General features: G+C 37.4%; 1 protein-coding gene across 9 annotated transcripts in view; it reads right to left on the bottom strand.

Moving 5' to 3' along the window:
• The window catches only part of GRIP1 (glutamate receptor interacting protein 1), a 463,528-nt gene that overhangs the window by 71,924 nt on the left and 372,800 nt on the right, over positions 1-18,804 (bottom strand). For all 9 annotated transcript variants that reach the window (XM_060777502.2, XM_060777497.2, XM_060777500.2 and 6 more), the window contains 3 exons: positions 18,128-18,211; positions 16,127-16,202; positions 12,481-12,626 (listed from right to left, as the gene is read on the bottom strand). In XM_060777502.2, the coding sequence (XP_060633485.1) occupies positions 12,481-12,626; positions 16,127-16,202; positions 18,128-18,211 (306 nt within the window). The remainder of the gene's footprint in view (positions 1-12,480; positions 12,627-16,126; positions 16,203-18,127; positions 18,212-18,804) is intronic.

An 18,804-nucleotide genomic window follows, 5' to 3' on the forward strand; every position in this document is an offset into this window, starting at 1 on the left:
TACAGCCTGAAAAACCTACAACCAATCTCATTCAGACTATAGTGCTCCTATGGCCAAGGATGGAAGTCTGAAAAGGCTAAATTATTTCACCCTTTGGAGCATCACACAGTAAAATAACATCACCAAAAGGACAGGCAAGAGTGTGGAATGTCTTAAAAGGAGGCCAATTGTGTTGAGTTACAGCTGGCTGGAAATTAGCAAAGCCAATGCTTTGTCGCTTCAACAGAAGAACATTGTGGTGGCATTGTGGCGGACCTTGATCTCAAAACAAAATAACCCTGGCTTGTTTTTTGGACTCTTCTTTTTGCTTACCCCTTGAATGGTTTTTGGCCCTACTTGGGCTACTTTTGTGCCTAGACCTGAACTGCCTTGACTACTTATATGCTCTTTTGGATTCTCTGTGTATAATCTTAGAATGACATGGTTCCTTCTTTGTTTCTTTATCAAGCTAAGGATATGCTCTCCTGGGCAATTATCACCCTGAAACAGTACATCACCACAATCCATAGCATAGAATGGTTATGAACAGGGATTTTATATATGCAGAAGTTTATGAGAACTTCAAAGACAGCAGACCTTTTCATCACCAATGGAACAAACAGGAGAGCGGAGAGGGAAAGCATAATTTGTGCCTTTGGGTTAAAATGCAGCTGGATTGTTAGCTTTTATGTCTGCCGGCCTTGAAAGCATACCTTTAAGTGCATACTACTATAAATAATATAAAGGGCTGCAGTGCCCATAATTTAAATGCAGTTGCTAGAATAGCTAGTTTTTGTTTAACTGAGACAACGAAATAAGGATTCAAAGAGAAAAAAAGGAAAGAAAATAAAGATCAGTTGTGGTTCTAATTAATTGACCTTCCTAAATGAGAGAAAATAAAAACAGAGGGGGTAAGCAGCAACTAAAGGGACAATCACAGAAAGTTATTTTGGACTTGGAGACTATTCATCTATCAGTCTAGACCTGAGAACCAATTGAAGGAAGATTATTCCCCACAATAGCCTAATGGATGCTTAATGTTCTCCTTGTGCTATTCTGCCTTTCCTATGTTTAAGAGAAATGTGGTGACATCATCTTTTGCATGAACTTTGAACCATTTTCCTCTAACTTACTGGAAATGTAGCTTACCAACACCGAGAGGTGTCTCATGGAAGATACATTCCACCTTCAGTGCATTTTGTCATCCCATTTCTTTTGTTTCTTTTGGTATCCCTTTCCTAATGCTGTTGGATGGCTATCATTGGTGGGTAGGTATACAACCTCATACTACTGCTCAGCCTCAACTTTTTTGTCACTGGAGTATATGTGTCCCCCCCCCCCTTTTATGGGAAAGCTCAATTCTACAATCCTCATTTTAATGAACCCCCCTCCACAAATAACCTGCTTCTCCTTTTATCTCACCTGTGTTTTTAATCAGTTTTTAATCAGTTTTTTAATCATTTTATCGCACATGTAGCCGCCCATTGTCACTGTGACTGTGTTTATTGTAATCTTATATCGTTAATGTATTCATATGTTTTATGTAATTATGATGTTGTTTGTTGCATGTGCTTTTTGGTTTTATTTTGCTGTAATTTGCTGATTGGGCTTGGCCTCATGTAAGCCACCCTGAGGCCCCATTGGGGAGTTGGTGGCAGGGTATAAATAAAGTCGTCATCATCATCATCATCATCATCATCATCCCCTTTTCTTTCTCAGACTAACCACAGAAAAGGTGGTTGGGGGTGTCCCCAGCAATTTTGCTTCAGTGAATTTCTTTCCACACACAATCCATTTATACAAAGATATTTGGGTCTGATTCAGATGCTGCTCTACTGCTTCTGCATGAACTTGTCTTTTCACTAAATACATCAACAAGAGCATGAAGTCTATGGGTATATGCAAATTATTTAATATAATAGACATCAGTTTCATTAAACGTCCATTTAAAGCACTGCACTGCACCTGAAAGGAAACTAATCTGATATACAATGAAACACAACAAACAGCAAGAGAATCATTTACAGTTTATCACAAGAGATCCAAATAAACAAGTACAGATGCTCATCTCATATCCAATAATCTCATTCCCATTGTCAGAGATTAGTCAGTACCACCTGCTCTGTTGGAGATTCCATAAGGATAATCAAGTGAAATGTAAACTGTAGTCCTAATCACACATTAAAGGGCTGTTAGATCTTGTTGAAGAACTGGGAAATATACAAGGGCAACATCAACCAAAGCTTTCTGAAATCAAGGAAATTTGTATCAGAGAGGATACAGATTGTTTGGCTAACCTACTGAGATAATAAATTTGCCATGACAGATCAACAGAGTTGTTTGTCATACCGTTGAGCTACCCACATAATACAAGGGTCTGAATTCTATCCAAAACAGAGCAGCGTCAGGCCAAAGTATCTTCTTTCCTTTTCCCTCCTGACAGGCCTGTAGCCAGGATTTTTTTTGGGGGGGGGGGGCTGAGTCTGAGTGAAAGAGGGTCTACCCTAGCAAACCTTTTGTATCGTTACCACAATGCCCCCATGCATATGAGATATACTGAGCATGGTGATCAGATCATGATATGAATAAACATAACAGTTTAAATAATGTACCAGTAAGGCCTTCTTGCGGACCACCATGAGAATTGGGGGGGGGGGGGGGCTGAAGCCCCCCAAGGCTCCCCCCCCCCGGCTACATGCCTGCCTCCTGAGTCTCTCCTTACCTTTTACAGCTTTCAAAACTATCTGCCAGTGTCCCAGACATTTGCATCAGGCTTTTGTGTTGTGCAGATGGTTTGCAAATGGGAAAGGGAGAGTTCCTAATAAGAATGCTCTGAACACAATTTTAAGCCTGGCTGGTAAATAATATGGGGAAAAACCACAACCAATCTCCAGCTAGGAAAGAATCCTGCCTAATTCTCCACAGTCAAAGCTAATAATACCAGGCTAGATGGACAAATTGTCTGATTCCCTAGAATTAAAATCCAATGTTTCTATGTTCCCATTGATTTCTACTGGATTCATTTGCTAGGGAAAGACCAGCATTGGATCCTACTGTATAAAAGTAATATGGCTAACAAGTACAGCATGCCTTCTAGCTGTCTTCTGAATGATGAGAAGTATGCTATATACAACTGTAATCTAGGAAAAGAGTTCAAATTACAGAAACATATCTCTACAAAAATTAGCGTGGGAGGCAAAAGCATCCACTGTAGGTAGCCTGTTGGGAATCATTGACATACTACTTTAACCTATGTGTAGCAGATACTTAATTAAACAAAAGTTGTAGCACAATTTAAGGAGAAATATGGAGTATTTGCAGTAATTTCCCACTAGAAAATAAAATTTGCACACCAAACTCAGTATTTCCTTGTTGGCAATACTGAGTCATATTCAAGGTCACAGAAGACTGGAGAGGAAAATGGTATAGTATTTAAAAGCAACAAAAGGCATATGAGAAACCCATTAGTAGGAAAGGAGAGGAGAAGTGTATGTGTGCATGATTCATTTCCTCATAAAAATGAAAACTTAGAACATTCAGATTTCAATTAAGAAGGAACCCAGGAGACATGACCTGAACTAGTAGTGCCATTAAGGCTTTAAAATAAAGGATAAGGAAAAGACCAGTTTGGAAGACAGTTTCAAGAATGATGGATGGGCTTAAAATACGGATGGCTGCAATTCGGAAATCTATGCTCCACTGAACATTGTGTAAAGTGCTTCCTTGTTATTTTAAATCAATTCATCGCCATCATCATCATCATCATCACCACCACCACCACCACCATCATCTAATTATCCATTTTACAGTGTTTCTGATGTACTTATTGTTTTTGAACCTTATGATCGTACTACATGTGATGCTAAATACGCTCTTGGAAAAAGTTGTGAAATGGCCCATTTTGATTTCAAGGAAAACTTCATACTCTAATAGAACATAAATTGATATAAAAGAATCTGGTAGTACTTTCAGACTATCTGATGAAGCAGAGTAGTCCATGAAAGTTTATGTGAGAAATTTGTTTTTTCTTAGTCTCAAAAGTGCTATAGGATTAGTCTATGCCTTGTTAAACTGAAACAACTGACATGGCTTTTGACCTCATGACATTTAAAGTTTTAAACACTTAATCAGTATGCATCCCGGATTTTAAAATTATGGGATGCATACAGGATCATGACAGGATGTATACACCTTGCCATCACACGAAAATCTTACTGTTTAAAGCAGAGGTTCTCAATCTGGGGGTCACGACCCCAAGGGGGTTGATTGGCCATTTAGGAGGGGTCGCAATATACAGTGTCGCAATATTATTTCTACAATTTTAGTTTTATATAGAATTGAAATTGTAAACATATTTTTGACATCTCGTATGTTTAATATCTGTATGTGGAATTGAAGTACTATGAGTGGTGCTCTAGTTACTCAAAATGCATGGACATTTTTTGATCAATCTTCATTAACAGGCTTATGAATATCATGAAGAAATGCAAATGGTCCTCAATATTTACTGAGGTTTGGTTCTAGGATTCCCTGTGGATAGCAAAAAACATTAACACGCAAGTCCCGTAATATATAACTATAAAATGGTGTCCCTTATATAAAATGACAAAATCAAGGCTTGCTTTTTGGATTTTTAAAAATATTTTCAAGTGACAAATGGTTGAATCTGTGGATGCAGAATCTGTGGATATGGAGGGCCGGGTGTACATGCAAAATATCCAATATCTCAAATTTGATTGTTTTGATTGTAGCATTTCTCTAGCAGTAGGCATCTCAAACCAAAGCTATTGATATCATTAAAATGCTTAATTACCAGCTTTAGGGAAACTATTAACATTTTCATCTGAAATTTAAATATATCATCTGCAATATTCGTGTTTTCATTCCTCAGACTTTATGAAAATTCAGAATAGCAGTATGGCATTTCATCTATTTCTCTCAACATAAATTACAAATGAACATTTCTAATTAAAATCACTAAATCTTTCCTACATAGATGTAGAAGATGTAGGAGTTTAAAGACATATGAAATCAATTTTTCAATTGATTCCCCTAGATAAACTCCATACTATCTCTTTCAGCTAGCATTTGAATATGTTTTGAATATGAAACAGAGGAAGTAGTCATCTCCTTCGCAGACTCACTTTAAATAAGCTATATTTCGCCAACTTTAAATTCTATTTGGATTTATGTTATGAAGTCTTATATCTTTCTAGTGTCCTTGGAATCACAGAGTACCTAGAGGGATCTTGGTATACTAACTGATCCGGCAAACACAGACATTCAGAACTCCATCATCAGTTCTCCCCACCACTACCATTAAGACTACTGCATGTTTTCATGACTGTGACCTGTCAACCAAAGAATCACAGAATCACACACTTGGAAGAAACCACATGGGCCACTCAGTTCAAGCCCCTGCCATGCAGGAATACATAATCAAAGCACCCCCAACATATAGCCCTCTAGCTTCTGCTTACAAATCTCCAAAGAAGGAGACACCACCACACTCTTAGACAGCATATTCCACTGTCAGATAGCCTTTACCATCAGGAACTTCTTCCTAATGTTTACGTGAAATCTTTTTTCCTGTGTTTTGAATCCATTGCTCCATGTATTAGACTCTAGAAAAGCAGAAAACGAGCAGCAAGAAAACATTACATCTTTTCAAACATTTTAATATGGCTCTCATGTTCCCCCTCAGTCATCTTTTCTCCAAACTATATATACCCAGCTCCCTAGGTGGGTTCTCGCAGAGCTTGGTTTCCCAACCTTTGATCATTTTAGTCACTCTTCTCTAGATACATTCTAGCTTGTCAGCATCCTTCTTGAATCGGTGCCCAAAACTCGACACTATTCCAGATGAGGTCTGACCAAAGCAGAATTGAATAGATCAATTACTTCCCTCGATCTTGGCACTATACTCCTATTGATGCAGCCTTGAATTGCCTTTAAATTGTTATAATCTGGTGTGAATTGTTTGATTTTAACTTCATGTCATATAATGTTTGGCGTCATAATTTAATTTTTGTGATTTTCTGTTTAAATTTTTACGGTTACTGTCTTTTGATATTGGCATCAAATGTTTGCCTTTGTTTATTGGAAACCGCCCTGAATTCTCATGAGGTGATAGGGTGGGATATAAATAACATTTATTAGTATGAGGATGATGATGATTAGCTTTTTGAGCTGCTGCATTATACTGTTGACTCATGTTCAGCTTGTGATCTACAAAGACTCTTAAATCCTTTTCAAATGTACTGTTTTCAAGCCAGGTTCCAGCTTGTCAATACCCTTCATGAAATGTGGGCCTGGGAATGGACACTGTATTCCAGGTGAGGTCTGAACAAAGCAGAATAGCATAGTACTATTACTATCCTTGATCTATATATGCGTACTATATTTCTCTTGCTACAGCCTATAACTGCATTTACTTTTTTAGCTGCCGCATCATATTGTTGACTCAGGTTCAACTTGTGGTCTATTAGGACTCCTAGATCCAATCAAAAAGTGGTGAGCAGGCAATGTCTGGGTGTTTTGCCCTACCAAACTCAAACTAAAAATTGGGTGTGAGTTAACAGTTTCATTTTTTCCCCTTTGCAGATGATGAGCAAGCAATTAGGGCTCATCTACACTGATAGAAAAAAAATCGATCAAGTAAAAATAATTTTTTCAAAATGGCTTTTCTCAGAGGGCTCTGGTAGCACCCATGTCTTTCAAAAATGGTTTTGAGGGGCACTTATAACACACAGACGGCACTTTCCCCATTCCTGACTTAAACCACACCTTGAAGCTGGTATACTAATCTAACTAGGTTTAAAGCTGGAGTATACAATCAACCATTTCTTGATTATATACTCCATGTCAGAGTTAAATTGAAACTGAATGTTAATAAGAGACACGGGAACAGCTTGTTGGATCAGACTAAAGACCTGTCTAGTCCAACAATCTATACACACAGTGATCAGTTGATTTCCCAAAGAAACAATTAGTGGGACTTAAATACAATCATCACCCTATGTACTTTGCGACTTCCTATCTCAAAATGGCATTTAATGAAGAAAGGAGTGAAGAACCTCTATGTGCATGCAAAAGGTAAGATGAGATGAGTTATTTTTTGTCCAAAGCAGAATGCACTTTGTAACATTGCCTTTAAGGGTCTCTCTGCTTGGAGAAGTGAGAGTTGTAATATAAGTAGTTTTCTGAATAATGTGAGTTACCTTTCTCTCTTGCTAATTCCGATAATGAAACTTTATTTGTACTTATTTGGTAATAATTAAATTTCATTTCACCTTTACAGTCGGTCTCCTAGAGGGAATGAATGTTTATACAACTGATTTTAATGAGGCATTAGTTTCAGATGTACTAGAGAGAAATGTTAATTGGACCTGTCAGAGCCATTTGCAAGTTTGCAGTATAGAAACAGAGTTGTTTTTACATATCCTTGGGGAGGGTTTAAAGTTTTCCAAAGATAAAATACAATTGCAATAAATTGCACCTATGGATGAGTTAATAATTGGTTGGCAACTTTGACTTATGGTGACCCTATGAAGAAGAGACCTCCAAGTCATGCTTTCATCAACAGTGACCTAGAACTCATTATTTATCTTTTAAATAATCCACAGTATCTGTAGGACTCTTTGTCAACACCACATTTCAAATCAAATACATTTTCTTTCTATTGGCTTTATTCATTGTCCTCCTTCCACAATCAACATAGAAATTAGAAATACAACAGCATGATAATACTAACTTTAGTATTAAATTACATATTTTACTGGATCATATCTAGTTCCTTAATAGCTGCCCTACCAAATCTAAGTCTTGTTTTGATTTCAGCAATCTTCATTCTAATGAACTTTAAAACTTATGTAAATCAACTCTGCCCATTATTTTTGTTTTCTTAATGTTCAGTCTTTGCACTTTCTTCTCTGTTTTTCTTCCAGTAGTTGTTGCCAGTCTGACCTATTTTCAGCTAACAGTAGGATATCATCTGCATATCTTAAATTACTGAGGTTTCTTCCTGCAAATTTCATATGTCCTTTATGTGATCTGAATCGTGCTTTATGTATGATAAGTTCCTCATACAAGTTAAACAGGGTAATAAAATGCAGCTTTGCCACTTTCTTGGGGATTGGAATGCATATTAAGTGTTTCCTATCTGTGGGTCATTGTTCTATATTTATTGAGAGATTTTAGTTAGAAGTAGAGTGGATTTGATGTCTGTGGCATGAAACATCTCTATGGGTATGCCATATGTTCCCCTCATTTATTGTCTAGGACATACTGTTTGTAGATAAATAATTGGATTACAGAAAAACTTAATTTGAAAGCCATATACACAATGGAACATGAAGGAGTTTGATTATTTAACTCATACATTTATCATTTAATATTTTAATACATTATTGATTTGTTAAGATTGTAACCTATAGAATATTGTTGGAACATAAGAAGAAAGAGCCATAAGAAAACATTGCCACCACCATCATGATGATGTTAAGTTACAAATTTAAGTTTGGGTTAACTAGCTAGTTAACTACAGTAGTTGGTTTATTAGTCTGACAGATTTTTTAGCCGTTTCACCTAAATCACAAGATTTTCTAATTAGCACTAAAATTAAAACTATGGATTTTCAGAATTTGTTAGGATGAGTGCTTTTCATTCTGTCACAGACAGGCCTCCTGTCTTGGGTTAAAAATAGCAGAATTGGGGGAAATTCATCATATAGTTCTGTTGTTCGGCAAACTAATCTATGATTTTTTTTTGGAATGACAGCACAGAGAAGGAAGGCAAGAAAGAGGGAGGTAACTTTTTGGAGGTTGAGTTAGAGTAGAACATTTGAATTTGGGAAAGAAGTTAGAAAAGAACAAAGTGAAGTGAGCCTGCTGTGACTTGTTTGCTTAGCAGGAAACTGAAGGACCTTCCACACAGCCATATAACCCAAGATCCAAGTCAGAAAATCCCACAACATCTGCTTTGAACTGGGTTATCTGAGTCCAAACTGCCATATATCCCAGTTTGAAGCAGAAAATATGGGATTGTATTCAGCTATGTGAAAGGGGCCCAGGACCATGGTAATCAGACTTTTAGTTTTGAAGAACAGATGTGTCTCCCATAAATCTGTATAGAAGGAAAGTTTTGGAGTCTTTCTGGAGAGTTGAGGATACTTATTCTCTATTGATACAGGACTGATTTATATTGTATAGCATGGTACCATATGGAATCTTGTATAATAGTTGTGGCAAGCTACAATTAATCCCTTTATGAACTTGTTCAGAGATTGCTATGTCCTTGGAAAATTAAATGAAGTTTTCCTCAGACTTATCCTCCATCTCTTTCTCTGTTGACTTCAATTATCAATCCTTTCCCCACCATACTTCTCACTCTGCATATTTTACTTTCCACTTCCTCCTTTTTTTAAACAGCACATTAAAATTAATTAAGTCAAAGACAAATGAGATTGATAATTGAAACCACTGATTGAGTTTGGGACCTTTGGCTTCTGCATAAAGACCATGTACTGATCTCGCAGATAACACTTCTTGAGTGGGAGTGGGGAGTTAGAAAGAATCCTGTGATTCAGTTGTATAGAGAAACAATCTGCTTATGCTCAGAGACTAACAAAAATAAATTAAGACTTCTGCAATTTTAATTCATTGACTAATCTATGTTCAAGGATAGATAGTTTAATGTCAGATGATTCCTGGAATGAAAGCTCAGCATTATAACATATACAGGACCCAGACTTTATATCTTTCAGGACAGTTGCTTCTTGCCCACACGGTTTGAGAATACTCATGGTTTCATTAGGGTATATGCACATATTGCTACACATCTCATGGAGCAGTGTAACTTTAAAAAGTCACTCCTTATTCATCTTCATCAAGAGAGACACTTGAGGAGTCAATGAAGTGTACATGTCAGTAGAGTGCAATAAAAAGTGTTGCAGACAAGTGACAAAGTAAATTGAAGAGGTTATGAGATGAGATTTCATGCTTTGGGACAGCCTTTCCCAACTTGACAGTTCCCAGATGCAATGGATTCCCACCAATCCTAGGCAATAATAATAACAACATGTTGTCAAAGGCTTTCATGACTGGAATCACTGGGTTAATGTGAGTTTTCCAGGCTGTATGGCCATGTTCCAGAAGCATTCACTCAAGACCTTACAACCTCTGAGGATGCCTGGCATAGATGTGGGCGAAACGTTAGGAGTGAGTGCTTCTGGAATATGGCCATACAGTTCAAAAAACCTCACAGCAACCCAATAACAATTATAATTATGATTTTGTAATCCATGTGAGGGAAATAATATAGGTTGGAAAAAGGGAATTTTAAAATGATAGAAAGAGACATTTTGTATGAGCTTATAACAAAATGTGTTCTGCAATGGTCAACACTGACAATCTCCATGTCTTTCTTTGTGAGTCCCATGGTCTGGTCCATGGTAACGTTTTATCTAGCAACTTAATTAACAATAACTCAGCTAATTAAATACTTCTATGGATGGCAGTGAATCACTTTTTAATTTCTAATCTTTAGCATTACTGAATCAACTTTTCAAAAAGTGTTTCCCTGAAGTAAGCGCAGTTTACGCTCTTATTTAATATTGAGTCTTATTTGTATTTCTGCAATAGAAGTAGGGTCAAAATCTAAAACAACATACATTCTGTTGTGTTCTTAATACATCTATGAATTCCCTTTTTATTTCTCCCTGGGAAGGTCAGCTGGCACAAGTATTGATTCATTTTAGGTACCAAGGAAAATGTTTGCATTTATTCAACTGTGTAAAAGACTTTCTAAAACTGAGTCTCGTTTAAGAGAGAAAAGTGGGGTATAAATACTAACAACAATAACTACTACTACCACTACCACCACAATATACTTTTAAATATTGAGTGCTCTTTATTTTGTTGGCTTATCCTTTACTTGTTTCTTTATTGGTGAGCAATGATCTAAATTGCTTTAAGAAATTGTGAATATTGCTAAACATAGAATTCTAACTCATCAGGCTACAGAATTATCTCAAGAGCATTGAATCAAAAAGTAACAAAGGTGATTGCATTCGATATTAGAAGAAAAACAACTTTGGTGGCTGGAATAGATAACCAGATTATCTCAATTACAGAACATTTCACTTTGAAAACAACACATAGGCTTGTTCCAAAGGGATAGAAACAGACATCTGGGCAGTGCAGAAATACCTGTGCACAAAGTGTGGTGTTAGTCTCTTAAGGATTCCCTTGCCATTTATTATTCTGTTTAAGATTGTATCTCTGCAGAGAATAAAAGGAAAACTTTCTACCTTGTCTGTTTGCTGGGAAAAAGAATCTCAAACTCCAAAAAGCAATTTATTGGAAGGTTGCTTGTTCCTCACATATTCTTCACCTAGTCCCTGACGTAACCTATTATAAAGTCTACTATACTACTTGCATTTTAGTAGTTCTGCTATAAAGTATACTTGACAAGCACTAGATCAATCTATTTTCCATATGAAAATTTTAAGACTCATGCAGAAATTTTCCATATAGGTCAAAGTGCTCCTACCTATATCATTATCTAGTAAGAGCTATATTCTGGAACCGAATAATCAGATTCAGTGTTGGATATCACAGGGAAAAGTGTCCCACAGGTATTATATCTCAAAGCCAATTGATTTGCCTTATATTTTCACTCTTCCTGAAGAGACTTCTAAATCCCTTATTGATAAGAAAATGCATTTAATCTTCCAGTTGATGACCTTGTGGGAGGCCTACCATAGAAAATGAAGAAGCAATAAAGTCCGTGGTGTTTTATGTAACTTCCATGGTGCACTAAACTAAGTATTATATTTTCTCACCATTCTCTATGAAAACAGACATAGTTGCCAGCTTTTAAAAATCTTTAAAAGACTTTAGTTTTTTTCTAAATTCTTTTTCAAAAAGTCAGCAAAGCACAACAATCTTAACGAACAGACACAAGTATGACAGTGAGAGAGAGGAAGAAAGAGAAATCCTCATTCTGTCACTCTGAAATCATTGTTGCTTTTCCTGAATTATATATATATTTAGGCAAATTTCTATGTTATCAGAATCTTCCTTCTTCCTCCCTCATACCATATTCTCAGGACATCGATCATACAGCTTTTAGTCACAAGAAAGACATTAAGGTTTATGTCATATCCTGTAAGTACTCCTTTTTTCCTGATCAGGGATAAATACTTTCACAGCATTATCTACTTTCCACAAGCAGTCCTCCTTTGAATCACAGTTACCATCTTGATGGGAGGAATGGTATGCCTTCAAACTACAAAACCATGAAATAACCCAACTTTAAATTACAATAAAATACTGTTCACCTCTCCATGAACCTAGAAAGATTAATGAGATGCTACTGATGGGAATATCAGTGCTACTAGAGGCATAACGGGTCATAATCATTGTTCAAGTAGCCCCTAAAGGATGGACAGTAAAATGTCACAGATGGCTCCCAGAATGAAAGCTCAGCATTTAAACATACCCATCACTGAGACGTCATATTCTATCAGGAGAGTTGCTTCTTGTCCGCACTGTTTAAGAATACTCATGGCTTCACTATGAGATGTTCCAACAAGACGAATTCCATCGACACTGAGCAACCTGTCACCAGGTTTGATTGTGCCCTCTCTGAAAGAAGATTGAAAGAACAGTCAATGTGAATGTATTTTCAAGTGACTGTAAGGTAAGATCTATGATGGGAAAAAAAAAACCAAATGGAAACTGTTATGTATTGTTTGGTCACAATACCCTCTCACCTCCAGACACAAATGCTCTTACCAGTCTGAACACTGCAATATCCAGAAAACCCAATGGAAGTAACAGTGTACTTTGGAACAAGGGCGTGTATGAAAGTAATAAGGGAGACAGCATGAAATACATATATTTCATATGCTTCCACATATATAGGGCAGCCAAATAACACTTGTTCCCTGGTCTAATGAAATGAAAAACCAACTTGTATATAAAAGTCTGAACACTACACCTGGAAGATTCTGAGGCTCGTTTTGCTAATTTTTAATTAGAAATGGGTTCCTTAGCTGTGAAATAAATATAGGTCACCTTCAAGATGCGACATAAACTGTATAGGCTGTATACACTGCTTTATGGCCAAGTTCCGAAGTCCCTGAAGCAGACCTAGATGGCAACATAGCAATTACACCTTTGCTGGGAGCAAGGTACAAGATGCTTTAACCACCACTCTATTAATATTCAGGATAAAAGCAATGCTTCTTCATAAGATGTTGTACTGATAGCAGTAGGGAATGACAATCTGCCCTTGCAAATGTTCCTTTACACACCTTAAGTGCTGCATTAACAGAGAGGTAACAAAGTCTGATGTTAAATTTGTTTTTGTAAAGGTTGCTTAACGTTTTGAGGGGGGGGGGGCGGGGTGTGAGAAGCTGACTATCTGAGAAGCTGTAATAAACAACAAATGGCACTGCGACCAGGGCCGATGAGGGAGGGATACATGGAGGAAAGATAGTAAAACATTATTAAGGCCTGGTGGTCCAGAGGGACCCCCAAGATCTGACTACATTGAATATGTTTTGTCTTTCTTAATAATATCATTTTTCATCTGTTTTTGACAACAACTCTCAAACTGGATTTCAAAGAAAATAATAATGACATACACAAAATTCTGCATGACAAAATACTATAGATTTTAGCCAGCTTGCCCTTGTTAAGGGAGATTATGACTGGGGTCCAAATGTAGTAAACGAAGCCCCGAGAGAGCTAAAGAGTTTAGTATCCCAAATGAGAGTGGGAGGAACGGAATGAGAGAGGTGGTCAAGTGGGCTACATCAGAAGAAGCCACAAGATCTCTGACAATAGTAGGCTGCAAAGAGACCAAAAGCAATCAGCTTGCTGCCTCTAAGAGCCGTCGCAAACTAGGTTCCTGCGGGAGAAAACCTTGCTAGCAAGTCCCTGATGTCATGAGCCTGCTCCTCTCTCCCCGCCCCTTTCTCCGCCCCTTTCTCTTTGCCAGCGTGGTTTTTCCTTTGCTAGGGCAGCATTGCCCGCATTTTCTCTCAGTTGAATTCTGCCAACTGAGAGAGTACACTGGCAATGCTGCCCTAGCAAAGGAAAAACCACTCTCGCACGGAGAAAGAGGCGGAGAAAGGGGCGGGGCGAGAGGCGGAGTCTCGTGACGTCAGGGACGTGCTAGCAAGGTTTTCTCCCGCAGGAACCTAGTTTGCGACGGCTTAAACAGAAAGTGGAGCAGCAGCAAGCACATTGCTTCTATACCCTGAACTCACACAAACAATATCCCAATTATTCGCCAACTCTTCTGTGTCCAAGAACTGCTCCTGGCTGGTCTAAATTGGCCACCAAAGGGCATGTTATGCAGGAGGGAAAGGGAAGCTTCAGAGTATGGCTTAAAGAGTGAAATCAAGAGTGAGTGGGAGTGGTAGGGTTTTGGTTGGCATTGACTCTGTATTTCCGCTCCCCTCATAGACTTGAGGAATGTTGAAGAAACAAAATTCTGCAGAGCCGTTTCTTTTTCATCAAGGCCTGAACCTGCATTTGGTAGTCCTTAATGCAGTAGGAAACATTTAGTTCCACAATGTTTCTTAGAAAGCACTGACATCTATTCTTCCTTACTTGCTCAGTGTCTTTCCTATTTCCTTGCCTGCTCCTAAAGTGGAACAGCTCAGAGGAGATACTGCTAGAAAACAACTTTGTGTTGAGGGCTTCTACAAATAGAGGTGATTCTCCAGTTCTTTTCAAGTCCCTACTGAAGTGAAACTTTGAGGGGAGACTGTTATTTTAATTTTGCCAATTGCACACTCCATTGTGGTCTGTTATTTACTGTTTAATATATGATCGCTTCTTCTGATATAAGGGTCCCTTTTCTTTCAAACTTCTTGCTTGCTTCTTTCCATTCTTTCTTTTAAACATCCTTTTCCAATATATATTAAAGTTTAATTTACTTAATGCCCTCAGTTCATTAGTGTAACTGTCATAAGAGAAATTTGCCTTTAACATAGGCCTGTCATGCCCATTATTAAAGATGCCAGCAGTGCCATTGTTTCCCTTTTCTAGACAAAAACTGCCATTTATATATATAAATAAATTGTTATTATTTTACCATTAACTGAATCAATCTAATAAAGTACATGCAAGCCTCTTTTTTGAAAAACAGGGACAAATTAATATGAACTTCAAGGAAATATGGGGGATTTTAGTTAATTATGAGAGAGCTGTGTGGCTTTGTTAGTCTATGAGACTGAAATAATTATGCAGTAGACTCAAGGAAGAGTAATGAAAAAGTTAGCTGAAAGTGGTTGGTGGTTCCCATGCTGTGGGGCAGTGAGGTTGTGAACCCACTCTAATCTGAAGTAAAGTATGCTATCCAAGGTGCTGAACCTATTCAAAGGATAGGGTCCCTCACCTTGGATAGTTCCATTAATATCTGGAGTAAAATATGAAATGGATTTCCAACTCCACTTACATCAGAGCAATCAGCTGACCCTGTCTGCCTCCCACCATCTCCCTCTTGGTAGGTTTGGATTAGTAAGTGGCTCTCAACCTGTGGGTCCCCGGGTGTTTTGTCCTACAAGTCCCAGAAATCCCAGCTAGTTTACCTGTTAGGATTTCTGGGAGTTGAAGGCCAAAACATCTGGGGACTCACAGGTTGAGAACCACTGGACTCGTGGTAAGCAGTGCTAGCAGCTATGGGATGAAGCAGAATCAGAAAACAGGAACTATTTTGGGACTAAGACATCAATACACTCTTTAAAAAATAGGATTTGGTATAATTTAACCAAATATATAATTATACTATTATAGAATACCTCTTCCTAGAATACAAAATTGAAAGTTGAAATAACTTGAGACAAAACTACATGGAAATTGCAAGATAACAAACTCAATTTGCAAGCTATACAGAGTGTTGCGTTCCTCCTTAAAGACTTTTTGAAATAAATGAAACTCTACTGAAGAAAGCAAGCTGGGTCCTTCAATCAAAATTCATACCATGCAGTCTCTTGCAATGCTATTGTTACTGTGACAATGGAAATTACAATTTGTACATTTCAGTGGATGAAATGTGCGTGTGCCTACTGTCCTTTCTCCTTAGGTGTAAATGTATATGTGCATGTGTATATACAGAAGATGAATTGTACCTGTCAGCAGGCCCTCCAGGTCTAACACATGTTATTACAACAGGACGAGATTTATTTCTGTCATCATGTGCTCCACCTAGAAAAGAAAATGAAATAGGCAGTTTCTTCTTACCACTTCTTGTACAAAAATCCATTCCCAAACTGATCATGCTAAAACAAAAAACTGGAGTATGCACTGACAAAATCCTCTTCTCCCCCTCAATGAAACAGTATACTATGTGGACTTTTTAAAGGGGTTTCTGAAATGAATTGCACGATGATGTTAATTGTGATGAAGTCCTATTAGAATCAGTCAGACGGTGTGTATTTACAATCCCTAATACAATAATTTTGAGCTTAGAGTCTTATGCTGAAAGCTACAATGCATAAATAAGCAAAATAACTTGGAGCAAGTCTACCTGAAAAGGTGTATCTTCTCCTTCAAGTCTGCACAAATCTCAAGATCTTTTAGAGAACTTCTGTTTCACCATCTGAGGCATGTTTAACAGTGACATAACCTTGGATAGCTTTGGAATTCTACCCTTTGCAATATTTGTTTGGTTTGCAAATGTGACAGATTAGCACCTAACTAATTCCATTTGGGCAATTTTTGTAGTCTCTTCAGTTGGTCTGTCTATTCACATAATAATTTTAACATCAGCTGCTGTTTTTTTAAATTACCTGAGCTAAAGCGATTTCACATTACATAATGATAGTGCTATGATTCCAGTTTAACTGTCATGGGTCCATCTTATAGAGATCTGGGGTTTGGAGTTTAGGGATGGGTAGTTAGAAATCTCAAAGAGTTCTAGTGCCTCACAGACTAGGGTTCCATAGGATACAATCATGAATGTTAAAATGAGGCTGAAGAGCTATAAGTGTGAACTGTGGAATGTTCTTGGAATGTTCATTTCTTTTTAATTAAGTCTGCTTTTGATACATTTTCAATAATTTGGTTTATTCTGATTGTTTAGCTCAGTGGTTCTCAACCTTTTTTTGACCAGAGACCACTTGACCAGGGACCACTTTGACTAGGAACCACTCTCCAACATAAGCACCAAAAGAGTTATAAATCAGTTTTTTAGTCAACTTTAGATTCGGTTTGGTTATCTGGGTACTGATTCAGAAAATTGCATTGGATAGACCACATCAGCTCTAGTCTCTGATACAGAACATATGCCACCCAGTAGCCACCATCTGCTTCTCCACAGAAAACCATATTAAATAATGGTCTATCCAATGTAATTTTCTGAATCAGCACCCCAAATAACCCCAGGAACAGGCCTAAAAATGAAGACGCAGAGGTGCCCCCACTTCCAGGGACCACATGGAATGACTCCACTCAGGGGGAGGGAGGGAGGGAGGAGGAGGAGAAGCAGCAGTCAGGAGGCCTTTTGTGGGTAGCCAGCCTCTCCCCTCCCAACATCCCCGTTGCCACTGCATTATAAGAGGGTTTCATGAGACCAGTTGCTCTTGTTGCAACGGTGTATTAATGGTGAGGCCGCAGACCATATTTTAGTTCTTGGGAACCACTGGTGGTCCATGAACCACATGTTGGGAACCACTGATTTAGCATACTCTTTTATTTTGTTTTATTATGCACATATTCATGTATGCTTATTTTACTGGCCTTGTCCAAAATATTGACAGTTATCAAGGCAGTGAATTTCAAATGGTGGCCCCTTTGCGGGATAGAGAACAAAGGAGGAATATATATAGGATCCTAAGAAAGGTGAAACTTAATTATCCTCAACATTTTGTAGACTTTAACTTATTCATCACAAGTCTGAGTCTGAAACAGCAGGTACTATTGGTTTGGCTTTTTATTTCATAGTACCTCCCTGAACCCAAATTTAGGGTGTGGAATCACAGGTAATTTATTTTACATCCCATTGCATTACTTATACGCAAGGATCTTGACAAGCTTTCTTGGTGTCAGGTGGGATAGGAAAGCAAAAGTAAAAATGTAAAAATGGAGATTAGCTTCAATACTTTGAGAATCAACCTGAATAGGTGACTTACCTCTTATTACAAATCCAAATGTGTTCCCTTCTTTATGCAAAGTAACTTCTACTGTTCTAAAAATGAGACCTGAACCTTGTACAGCTGAAAGATAAAATAACTTTTTAAAATTATAGACTTAACAATTACATTAATATTTACCATACGTTATTTTACAATAAAATCATTTATTTAAAAGTGCAGAATACATAAAATCAAAGCAAAACGATGTTGTTTCACATCCGGAAAAAAAAATGAAACTACACATCTGTAATACAGTTATTCTTCTGTAAGAAAACCTACTCAGCTTTCAACAGAAACAGCCATACTGGTCTACAGCCTCTGAATCTAAACAATTGCATAACCTGATAGTTAAACACAATTAGTTATATGGGGATCAAAACGGTGTAAAGTCCAAGACACAAAAAGCAACAAGGACTGATAGCAACCAACAGAAGGGATATAGAGAAGTCTCAGAGCACTGAAAAAGGCAATTTTATTTTTCTATTAGCCCAACATGTTTTGGCTTGTAATATTTAATGGCCTTCTTCAGGGGATGATAAAAGATAAAAGAAAGAAATGGTTATTATATATAAATAGCAAAAAAATATAACTAGAAGTGTGTTACAGTTTACTATCTCTGTTATGTGTACATATATCTTATACAGAAATATATGTAAAATGTCTCAGTTTTAAAA

Source organism: Anolis sagrei, chromosome 5 (assembly GCF_037176765.1).
Source record: "Anolis sagrei isolate rAnoSag1 chromosome 5, rAnoSag1.mat, whole genome shotgun sequence".
NCBI lineage: Eukaryota > Metazoa > Chordata > Lepidosauria > Squamata > Dactyloidae > Anolis > Anolis sagrei.